Raw genomic sequence first — 12,558 nt, 5'->3', positions numbered from 1 at the left:
ATCTTACTCAAAAATAACCTTCAGACCGGAAAGCAGCCACTATGTCTCCCCTTAGTCTTTTAGTGGTTATAAACTCACAATTCATGCCGTAATGTCTCTGGAACATGATACTCAGATACTGTTCTCAACATCCCGATCAACATGCTCCGGTAATTACATCAAATTTTTAACGTATTTAAAATATGCCACCAAGAACCAATTACTCTTATCTTTAAAATACTGGAATGAATGACAAAGAGGGAACCTAAGTGGTATTTCAGACATAGATAGTACATTCAGAAAATGTCATCTAAATTTTTTTTGTTTTATTTTTCTTATTGTAGAGTTGCATTTTGTTTCCTTTTCAAAAATTTTTATAGATATATATTATTCATAATTATTGTGGTTAGCTAAAACCCCAAAACTTCCATAACGACCTCAAAAGGATATTTTCCCTACCCTCTATTGTTTAATTAATCTCTGTAATAAATTCAGAACTTGAAATTTACAAATATCAACAATATTTAACAATACTACTTAGTAATAAAATAATAAAAAACCAACAGAATGATTTGAATTTTCAGTCTCTCCACTTTCTTATCAGCTGCTCTTCCCAGCTTTCTCTTATCTGCAGTCTAACAGTGAGGCACTGTTCTTCTGTTGGCTTGGGGTTTTTTTGTTGTTGTTGTTGTTTGGTTGGGTTTGGGGGTTCTTTCCCAGGTGAAAAATAAGGCCAATTACAGTGCCTTCCTGAGCATCCCCCCATAAGGACATCACCTCGTTCATTACCCAACAAACTTCTCAACTTAGTTTTCAAAACATAGGATAGCATCTAAGTAGCATTTCACTTAGGTTTTAAGGGATGTTCCCAAATACTTTACTGAAATCAAGCCTTACCCAAAATGATAGTCTGTGAGCACTATTTAAGCCAAATGAGCACACGTGAAATGTGAGACTATGAATCTGTATATCTAATAATCTAGTATCCTCCTCCAAAAAATAAATAAAAGAAAGCAGTACTTAAAGAAATGAGGTCTGGACAAGGCTTCTGAGTGGTGTCCACGCTGTTTCCTGCGGACCACCACACTCCTTCCTTAGCACAGGTAAGGTTTCTGGTCAATCATTTATCTACAGCTTTGCCAGGAACTGACATCAAGCTTAGTGCAGGTCCCTTAGCTTCTAGAAAAGAATGTACCCCCTTATTTAAGACGTTCACTCATCTCCCCCTTATTTAAGACATTTACCCATTTCCATTGTCCTGGTAATTTCCTCACAAGTCGCATAATGCGACCTTGAGACCATGGGTAAAACACCACATTACTGGGGATGTAGATTTAGGCATCAGAAGGATCGCGTGGGTTTTCCATCTAACTCATAATTCAGGCTCTAATGCACTCTCAGTAATGACCATTCTCCACTTTCCAGCTCGCAAGGTCATTCTCTGATGAAGATGGGAAGCAAAGAGGGCTTATGTGGCCGAGCCTTTCTGTCTCCTCTATTCATATTATACCACCCGGAGCAAGCATTTCTCATTCTCCTTGTTCCAAGCACAGCTTTGAAAGCCCTTTCAGTCACACTGAGCTCTTTCCCCAAGCTTCCTTTCCCTCTGCTCTTTAGCCCATTTCTGTCACTCTTCTCATACATCCATGCTACTCTGATAATATTTTCAATCGGTGACATCTCTCTTCTTTTGGGCTGGCTTCAGCATTCACGGGTCTCATCCAAGAAGACTGCTTAGGAAGATATAGTCAGGGCAGGGTAGGATGGGGTGTGCAAAAGATAAAAAGTGCAAAAAGAAAGTATAAATATATCTATAGAGTTCATGAGAGCCTTTTTAAACTGTTCACTTAACTTGTTACCACTTCTTGCACTGTTAATCTCTAGTCTGAACTTTTTAAGAATTCAAGGCAGCATTACAGCTGTGTAACTGGGCAATTCATTAAATCGAGTTTGGAGTAAGGAAAACTGACAGTTTCCGGGCCAAGAATTTTTGAAATTTATATGGAGGTTTTAACCACAATCAGCCTTGACTGAAGTGAGCAGCCTGAGTGATCCCTGCCATTGGTACAGAAAAGGAAGTCCTGTGCCATCAACTCCTCCCCTCCTTCAGACACACACAGACCCTTGTGAGCATACACAATTCACACACACACACCCGTTCCTCCTCTTACAGTTACATGCATGCATGCTCAGTCACTCAGTCATGTGTCAGACTCTTTGAGATCCCATGGACTTTAGTCCGCCAAGCTCCTCTGTCCATGGTATTATTCTCCAAGCAAGAATACTAGGGTGGGTTACCATGCCCTTCTCCAGCAGATCTTCCTGACCCAGGGACAAACCAGCATCTCCGGTGGCTCCTGCATTGGCATGCAGATTCTTTACCACTGAGCCACCTGGGAAGCCCCCTTGGACAGTTAAACATGAGGAAAAAGGAAGAGGGAAGCAACAGATACCGACAACCCATGGAGACCAATGGATCATCCCAATGGTAACAAAGGGAACAGAGAGGAATCTGAAAAGCTGTTTTCACTACTAAAAGTCCTGCAGGTAATCCTGACCACGCTCAGTTCGAAGACAGACAGCGTGACCTTTGAAAAGAAAGACCAAGGTCTGAATACCTAGCTCAGCACCTAACCAGCCACGAGACTTTGAGAAACTTCTCAGCTTCTCTTCTGGGAGCTTCCATAACTTACCTATAAAGCAGGAATAATAACAACTACTTTGCCTGACTATTCTGAAAAACAGATGGTTTAGACTGGCCCTGGTACAGAATAGGTTTGCAGTAAATGGTAGCTATTATTACTCAGACCTACAAAATCAAGTGCCTTATTACCAAGGTTAAGCCCACAAAAGACTTACCACTTTGGGTTCTGGTATCTGTTCCCAACAGACACTTTGCAGAACCAGCAGCAAGGGTGAGGACATATTTGCATAAGCATCACTGTAAAGTGCTCAACTGCTGTCAACATCAATGCTAGTTCCATCCTATAACTGCTCAAAGTGACTGTGTGAAAGGGCTACTGCTTATGAAAGGGCTCCTGTGCTTTCTCACCAGACCTGGCTGAATTCAGCTCAGCAGAAGGAACCTAAGTATATGAGAAAAGGCCCAAAAGAAAGAGGCCTGAAAACAGCAGCTTCACAAGACCTCTCTACCCTATGGCTGTACCATGTGGGAAAGGTTATTAGGTCACTAAGATCACTACAGCAGTGACTTGTGCGCAAGTAAATGTGAAAGATGGAGAAACCTTCCAATATCTCCTCTTTCCCTAGAAGAAAAAGAATTGTCTTAGTCCACTTGTAGCAGATGTTTCCTGTGCTTTTAAAAAATACTGAAATCTGTTCATCTTTAAGTGAACTATACAGATAAGAGGTTACAAAGAAAGTGAAAAAGCTCACATGAAGAGTGCCTCTCTGTCCATTTAACAATCACTCAGCCGATGCCTTTATGAGTTTCTAATGTACACTAATGTGTATTTAATTTTTTTTTACCATCTCCATCCACTTGCAGGATGAATATAGGAATAGATAAATAGAGATAAAGAGAGATACTTAAATGGGGCAGTTTCTAATGTTCTATCTTCACTAGAGGGACTTCAGTTCTTTTAAAGCATAACAAGAAAAAATTGTTTAAATCCGAGTAAATTTCTAAAATGAATGTTATTATTTCACAGGCAGAAACACACTATATATACTAATTGAAGGTAACCATTTCTCATTCCTATTTATACTCATAAATTCTCAATGAAATATAAAATGACTAATATGGAAGTTATAAAAACCAAAGTACCAAATACTTCAGTTTGGAGGGGTCAAAATGCTGCACTGACCACCATAGCTCAAAAGCACTGATTTGTAAGCACTTTGGCTTAGCAGCACCTGCTGCTGGGTCACAGAAAAGGAATGTGAGGTCACAAAAACAATTCCATTAAGCCTACATGTCCATCTCCCACACCCCAGCCCCTGAACCAGGGATGGAGGAAATCTGAAGCCTGGTATCTCTGGATGGATGACAGTAAGATTCCAAGGTACACAACTACCACCCAAGATTTTATTTACAGCAAAATTCTTGGCATTGTATCTTGTTCCTCCCCCATCTGTTGGAATGTCCATGGCTTGTTAAATAGCCGATATCTAACCCAAGACATAGGCAAGAAGAGCTGTGAAACCAAATTTAAAACAGTAACTTAAGGCAGTATGTTTCTCTTTCCTTTGATATATTCATTAATCTCAAAACACTCTCGGTGTTCCCTCACTTAGTAGAAAAGGCCAGCAGTGACACTGCCACTGCATTTATTCATCTGAAACCAACAGAATTCTTAACTTTAGATCCAAAAAGCACCAATATTTCCTGGATTAAAGTAGAACGCATTCACAATGAGGAGAAGAGAAAGAAAAAAAAAACCTGTGAGATCACTGTATCAGTTACGTGTTACCTAGAAAGAATTAAATCAGTTAGACGGCACATTACTTTTAGAAAATGTTTACCATCGGGTTTTTACCCTGATATGTGTTCCAAAGTAATTTCTAAACCTGGTTCTGCTTGTTTCAGAGCTCCAGCATGTTCCCTTCTGCGCTCCGGGTAAGAACACACGGAGTGTTCAGTGTGTGTCTTTGCTCATCAATTGAAGGGAGAGGTGTGACTACATGGGTGGCCTGCCAAGGACACCCAGGCATTTAGACTTTATAACAGATCCAACCTCACTAGAAGTACAAACGCGTATTATGCCTGCAGGCACCTGCACAGCAGAGGCGTTCACATCCACTTGCCTGCTATATGCCAGACAAGGTTTCTATGCTCAAAGAGCTCACGCCCTGGCAAAGGACAGCCATACAGGTCTCAGCCTTAATCAAAGGTGGCCTGAGATCGAATTGTGAAGGTGTAAACAACATGTAGTGGAGGAAGGAATAATTAGCTGTGAGTGTGATGGTGAATAAGACCAAAGACTGACTGCCCGTAGAAGCAGCTTCTTCTTTAAGGATGAACCGAGAAAGGAGTGACTTTTCCGGAAAAGGGCAACTGTCCGCTGTGTTCTTTGTGACCCACAACACTGTCTCTGCACCTGACACAGCTCACAGGAGAAGATGCAGGCAGGCCTCGAGAGCAAGGAGAGGGCAGGAGATACGAAATGTTTGCGAGAGCACTGTGTATTATCATGGTAAATACAACCAGATGCTTTCCAGAAACACAGCTCTGGTATTAGTGCGGACAGTGAATCCAAGAGAGAAGAGGCTGCAAAAGCAAGAGTCAGATTTAAACGGTAATGGGATTATCAGGGCAATAGGTTACATGACAGTCTGCAAACAGAAGGAAGGGGCTAGAGAGAAGGTTCAAAGAGGAGGGAGGTAAATACTGGTAAATATGAGAGTTTGTGTGGGCCTTGAGGACAGTTTCATGACTTGGAGGTGCTGTGTCCAACCCCGTGCGACTCTACGGACTGTAGCCACAAGGCTCCTGTGTCCATGGGATTTCCCAGGCAAGAATACTACAGTGGGTTGCCATTCCTTCCTCCAGGGGATCTTCCTGACCCAGGATCAAACCCACATCTCTTAAGTCACCTGTATTGGCAGGCGGGTTCTTTACCACAAGCGCCACCTGGGAGGCCCATGACGTGCTACAGGGGATCTTGAACAGGGTAAAGGAAACCACAGGAAATACACTTGCAGCCCCTGAACTCAAAGATATTACTGCTGGTGATAGCAGTGTCTTAGGATTTTATAATATTTAATCCCCATAATTCATAAGAAACTCATGTCAGTAAAATCAACAGTGAAATTTTTCATACGTTTTAAAATATTTTGCTTCCTGGAAAGAGTGGTAGGACTTTCCTTAAGAGTTTTTTTTAAGCACCAGTCTACATCTTAAGCACAAGAACTGAGATCATTAATTTGGCAAAAAATAGATTTAAAGAATTTACAAACATATTTGAACATGACACTGTGAATAACAATGTCGGCCCCACCACTATCTATATAAAAGAAACCAGCCATGCAGATATAGGAAAGGCAGGCATATAAGAAAAACACTATTTGCCAATGAATAACAGAAAACTAAAATCTGCACATAAAAAGATACCAAGATCACCTTACAAGTATCATAGGGATGGAGGGAAACTATAAGTACACAGCTCTGAAAATACTCTCAAAGTTTAAACGTGTTGTGTCAATAAAAAGCATTATTATTTTGAGTAGCGAAATTGATACTCTAATCCATATTCATGCATTTGTGTACCGTCTATTTAAACAGACATGATACTGGGATACAAGTAATACTGGGAGTATCAGTGGAGTCCCTCATGGAGTCCCAGTATCACTTGGTTCTGTTAGTAAGGGGGGAAAATGATTAAAATTAGTCATATTCATGAACTTTTCTTTCTTACTTTGAGTATGTTTATCTCCAGCAAGGATCGCTGTTACTGTTAGCTACTCCCAGGAAAGGAAATGGTATTGGGGAAGAAAAGTGAAAGCTGGTTGCTCAGTCACAACCAACTCATTGCAATCCCATAAACTGTAGCCTGCCAGGCTTTTCTGCCCAAAGAATTCCCCACACAAGAGTGCTAAAGTGGGTTGCCAATTCCTCCTGCAGGAGATCTTCCCAACTCAGGGGTTGAACCTGGATCTCCTGCATTGCAGGCAGATTCTTTACCATTTGAGCCACCAGGGAAGCTCATTGGGAAAGAAAGATGCTCATTCTCAGTCTCTATTACTCAATGTCTTCAATGAACAGTATGTATGTATTTCTTACACAGTTTAAAATGCATTTGAAAAATAAACAAGTCAACAACTTTGTTCCCAAGAAACATCATCATAAATTGGCACTGAATCAAAAACCTATAGTACCTCATGCCTTAAAGACAAAATAGAACTTGGGTGCCTAGAAAAAGACACCAGGTCAGTAAAAAAGGAAAAACAACTTTAACCTGCAAATGAATATTTATTGTAATTATCTTTAGGGAAAAAATAAAAGTTTTCCTAAGTGAACTGTAGGTAGTTAAGTAACAAGCAATTAGTTCAAAGCAAATATAGGAGCAAAATGTTCTTCAGAATTGAAGAAATATATATTTCAATAAAGAAGCTGCATAACTAGGAAATACAGACATCACCAACAGTCTTATAGTTAGGTCACAAAAAGTAAATTAAAAATTTGTAATTCACATTAAAATCTGTTAATGTAATAAAAAACAACCAAAAAGTCTAAATATCCAGACACATGTGCTTGAAGTGAGACATTTTTAATGGAAATAAAGTTGGGGTACGAGCCAACTGGGGTTCCCTGGCAGCTCAGACAGTAAAGAATCTGCTTGCAATGCAGGAAATCTGGGTTCGATCCCTATGTTGAGAAGATCCCCTGGAGAAAGGAAGGGCTACTCACTCCAGTATTCTTGCCTGGAGAATTCCATGGATAGAGGAGCCTGGCAGGCTGCAGTCGATGGGGTCACAGAGAGTCAGACAGGACTCAACAACTTAAGGAAAAGAAAAGTTGGCATATGCTCCAATTGACCTGGATTTGCTACATTAGTAACAACGACAGAACTCGCTTTTGTGTTCTGGAGGAATACTTATTCACTTTAAACTCCATATTAAAATATTGGCATGCATTTAGCTAACCCTAAAATAACACATCAAGAAGTCAGAAAAGACTAACCCTTAGGTTAATCTTAACTCATAAATTTTCCTAACTACATCTCGGAATTTATGAAAATAAAGCAATGATCTTTTGAAAAGATAGGAAATACTTTAACCAGCATTGCTCAACCTTGGCCCTGATGACATCTGGACCAGAAAATTCTTCTGTTGTGTGGGCTGTCCGGTGCATCAGCTGTAACTGCGGCCTCTATCCACTAAGTTGCCAACAGAACCCACCCTTTCCCTATAGTTATGATAACAAAAAATGCTCCAAACATTAAAAAATGTCCTTCTGGGGGGAAATTTACCCATGGTTGAGAACCACTGATAATCCAATATTTGGAACATAACAAAAATTTTAAATCACAAATAAGAGTAATTGTGGATTTTAATGTTGGAAAGAATGACAACTGAAGACTGGTGGCTCAGACAGGAAAGAATTTCCCTGCAAAGCACGCACCTGGGTTCAATCCCTGCTTCTGGAAGATCTCCGGGAGAAAGGAAGGGCTACCCACTCTAGTATCCTTGCTTAGAGAATTGCACGGACAGAGGAGACTGGAGGGCTGCAATGAGGTCGCAAAAAGTCTAACACTACTGAGCTACTAACATGTGCGCGGACGTGCACACACACACACACAAAGGGAAGTGGATCCACTCACAAATTTAAATAAGCCAAAAACACTGAACTACAGAAAAACACACTCCTCTTCAAAATTAATGGTTTGTTCGAACGAGATCTCAGTGTAGAACTGCAGCTTATACTTCAAGAAAACTAACTCTTTCCACTACGACCACACACACACAGAGCCCCTGCCATCCTTACTCTCCTGTCATGCTTTGGATCTGTCCATTGGTTTCTGTGTCAAATGGCTTCCCTCATATTTCAGTGATCCCCTCTCTTGCTCATCTCCCTGGATCCGTTCCTAGACTGTATCGCTTACCAGCTTCTACCACATGCTCTGATTTTAATTTTTAAAACATCATTTTCATAAGTTTTGTCTTCATTTCAATATTTCCACTTTCTTTGAAACAACTTTTATAAAAATTCTCATATGTATGTATAAAAAACATCTCTAAGTATATGTGTGTGTGTGTGTGTGTGTGTGCACATCTAAATCTCACATTACTAATCTCATTTCATTCACTGAAAAATATCACTGTGTGCCTTCTCTATGCCAGGCACGATATGAGAAGTATACTTTGGATACATCAGTAGAGAAAATAAACCACAAAAGACCAAGGTAAACAGGCACTGAAAGTGAAAGTGAAAATCCCTCAGTCCTGTCCGACTCGTCATGACCCCATGGACTATACAGTCCATGGAATTCTCCAAGCCAGAATACTGGAGTGGGTAGCCTTTCCCTTCTCCAGGGGATCTTCCCAACCCAGAGATCGAACCCAGGTCTCCTGCATGATAGACAGATTCTCTACCAGCTAAGCCACAAAGGAAGCAAGGAGGCACTAGTGGGCTACAAAGAGATTGTAATCAGTTCATCCTTCATCCCGACCTTGTCTACCAGGTGAGAAGGTAGAGAAGTTCATCCTTTTCTCTACCCGACCGTCATTACTTCCCTTCTTCATCCTCCTTGCAGGTGAAACATTAAATCCTGACTGTCCCATTTGACACGGACCTTGACCAGTTTCTCCTTACATCCTCACATTATCCTTTCCTCTGGAACTATTTGCCAACATTTTCAGATGGAACAAAGGATCCTGCTTCTGAATACCTCAGTTGGTAAAGAATCTGCCTGCAATGCAGGAGACCCCTGTTTGATTTTTGGGTCAGGAAGACCCCCTGGTGAGTGGATAGGCTACCCACTCCAGTATTCTTGGGCTTCCCTTGCAACTCAGCTGGCAAAGAATCCGCCTGCAATGCAGGAGGTCTGGGTTTGATCCCTGGGTTGGGAAGATCCCCTGGAGAAGGCTACCGACTCCAATATTCTGGCCTGGAGAATTCCACGGACTGTATAGTTCACGAGGTACCAAAGAGTCGGCTTTCACTTTGCCGAGTTTTCATGTCCCTCAAATCACCTGCTTTCCCAATCTGATACTGGTTGTTAGTAGCCGAGTTCAGGTTTTACAAAGGTCCAAAAATGTCTGAAATCTTAACAAATCATCTTCATGAACTCGGCTATCTGCTACTATCCAGGCAACTTCTACCACTCTAATCGAGTCTCCACTGCAATCTAACCACCAGCTATTTCATGCAGGCTCATCTCTGAAACATTATTTTGACAATTTTAAGCAATTTTCTCTTATCTGCAAGGTCCAGTTTACTGCTACCAATAAGCTTTTTTGCCAGGCAAAAAGAGATAAATGTGTTTTCCAGCACCATTAAAAGTATGTCTTTGGTTGGAATTTTATATCCCATCTTAAGTACATTAACAAACATGGGACCAGAAAGAATGCAAACTGCTTAAATAATAGATATTTACTGACAATTACTACTTTACTCTGTAATAAACTAAACCTCCTAGTGGCCTTTTGATTTACCTCAAAAGTTCTGAGTTTGGGGGTAATTTCTTCAAGCAAATGCAGATCTTTGGAAACCTTGACCTTCAGTTTGTTCCACTTTCCTTGAACATCATCAAATTCTTGCTTAAATGTTTTTTCTGTATCTGGAGAAACATTTTTCTCCAAAGCCTTTGTTTCTTCTGCAAGTTTATGTAAGGTAGGTTTTTGATTCACCAGGATTTCATCAAGAGCCTGGAAAACAGAGTTCGAGGTTAAAAATACACATAATAATCTATCTGTGAAGATACATTCAATAATAATGATTATAAACAGTCAAAATCACTTTTTAAAGAGAATTTGATCAAAAAATAATTGTGAAAAATTCATGAAAAAAGAATGTGCCCAGTCGCTTCAGTCATGTCCAACTCTTTGAGACCCTGTGGACTGAGTCCTTGTGGCCATGGGATTTCCCAGGGGAGAACACTGGAGTGACCTGTCATCCCCTCCTCCAGAGGATCTTCCAGACTGGGGGATCAAATCCACGTCTGCTGCACCTCCTGCATTGCTGGCGGATTCTTTAGCGCTGAAACACCAGGGACGTCCCATGAAAAACCAATAAGTATAATCAAAAAAGTCATAGCTTTCCCTATATGAGTTGTGTGTGGTTTCAAGACAATATATTGGATTGGCCAAAAGTTCATTTGGGTTTTCCTGTAATATCTTATGGAATATCTGAACAAACTTTTTGGTCAACCCAACATTCTCTGCTCTAAAAACCAGCAGAACAACAGGCCCAATGAGGGCCCAGTGTGCAAGGCTTGATGGAGAATCAGTTATATCTGATGAAATAGTGCAGGCACATGCTTTAAGTGACCAGGGAAGCATTTTCATTCAACACAGAAAAAGAAGAACACAATCGATACTCTTCATTTCATTAAAGATATTTTATCCAGTTGAGAATTTTAAGCTAGTCAAATAGAAGGAGAAAATATGCTTTTATTCTATTAAAGGGTTTCCCAGGTGGCACTAGTGGTAAAGAACCCACCTGCCAATGCAGGAGACATAGAGCCACAGGCTCGATCTCTGAGTCAGGAAGATCCCTGGAGGAGGAAATGGCAACCGGCTCCAGTATTCTTGCCTGGAGAATCCCATGGACAGAGAAGCCTGGCGGGTTATGGCCCATGGGGTCACAAAGAGTTGGACACAACAGAAGTGACTTAGCAAATTCTATTTAAAACATTTAATAACTATCTTATATCTGAGATCTTAAATTATAGTAATTAACTCTCAAATTACAAGAAATATAAGCAATGTTTGATCAATTTTGACCAAAACGAATACATTTTTAAAAAACATTTCAAAATATATATGTTAGAAATGAACCTTGACCACTTAGACCTAAAACATATATTACCTTTTTTTCTTGGAGGGCCTTCTCCACCTTTGCAAGATCATTCAAGACATTCAAAGACATCTGGGCCTTACTTTCAGAGTCATTTAGCAGATCTGTCAGTGTTTTCAATGTTTCCAAATACGCACGTCCAGGTCGGCTCTTCAGTTCTGTTTACGGAAAAGTATTCACTTTGAGAAACTATTGTTAGGAAATTAATATTGCTATATCTATTGTTAATCTTCATATATAATAGGTGAATTCTGTTACACAAGAAGTTAAACTCCATAATTAAAATTACAAAGGGTCTCTCTTAGAGATCAAATAAATCACTCTACTGGCATTTCTGAGAGTCAGACAGTGGTGACTTCATTCCTGCGGATGTTGATGCTTGAAATATTAAGTAACCCACCATCATTTTTCTTCATTTCATCACGATGAAATGTCTCTCTGAAGACAGTACTACAATGATCCTTTTGTCTTATATAATCTCCTTCTCCCCAGTAGCTACACAAAGAATAAAAGGAGACAAAGATCCCCTCAGCCAGTTATCCTCTAAGTTCAAGTGTGTAGACAGGCCGACATCCGCAGAGGGGTGGACGCTGTACAAAACACCACAGCCAAGTGCACAGGTACCCTGAGGAATCATGGCTGCCCCAGCCAGCTGGAGGGATGGCTACTTCAGCCACTGATGTCAAATTTACAGACAAGCAACACTAGGATGGGGAGGAAGCCACCTCAAATGAACCACAAAGAGCTGAGACCAACCAGCAGCAAAAGTTAAGAAACCAGGAAGTATTAGTCACAATAGCCCAAGGGTAGAAACAACCCAAACGCCCATCTACAAAAGAATAGATAAGCAAAACATGAGGTCTACACAAAACAGAATACTATTCAGCCTCCAAAAGAAAGGAAATTCTGACATACCCAACCCACAAAAAGGAACTCTGAGGATAAGTGAAATGAACCCGTCAACAACAAAGAAAAACTGTCTGATTCCACTTAGGAGAGGTTTCTAGAACAGTCAAACTCACGGCAACAGAGAGTAGAATGGTGGCTGCCAGGGGCTGGGGGAAGGAGGAGGAAATGAAGAGCTGCTGTTGAACGGGTAT

The 12,558-nt window shown here is 40.6% G+C and overlaps 1 protein-coding gene across 22 annotated transcripts in view; it reads right to left on the bottom strand.

The window, feature by feature from the left end:
* The window catches only part of UTRN (utrophin), a 555,518-nt gene that overhangs the window by 370,129 nt on the left and 172,831 nt on the right, over positions 1-12,558 (bottom strand). For all 22 annotated transcript variants that reach the window (XM_060419779.1, XM_060419784.1, XM_060419780.1 and 19 more), the window contains 2 exons: positions 11,471-11,616; positions 10,096-10,308 (listed from right to left, as the gene is read on the bottom strand). In XM_060419779.1, coding sequence (XP_060275762.1) covers positions 10,096-10,308; positions 11,471-11,616 — 359 coding nt within the window. The remainder of the gene's footprint in view (positions 1-10,095; positions 10,309-11,470; positions 11,617-12,558) is intronic.

This window comes from Ovis aries, chromosome 8 (genome assembly GCF_016772045.2).
Source record: "Ovis aries strain OAR_USU_Benz2616 breed Rambouillet chromosome 8, ARS-UI_Ramb_v3.0, whole genome shotgun sequence".
Classification (NCBI taxonomy): domain Eukaryota; kingdom Metazoa; phylum Chordata; class Mammalia; order Artiodactyla; family Bovidae; genus Ovis; species Ovis aries.
This window is presented reverse-complemented; position numbering and strand designations above follow the sequence as displayed.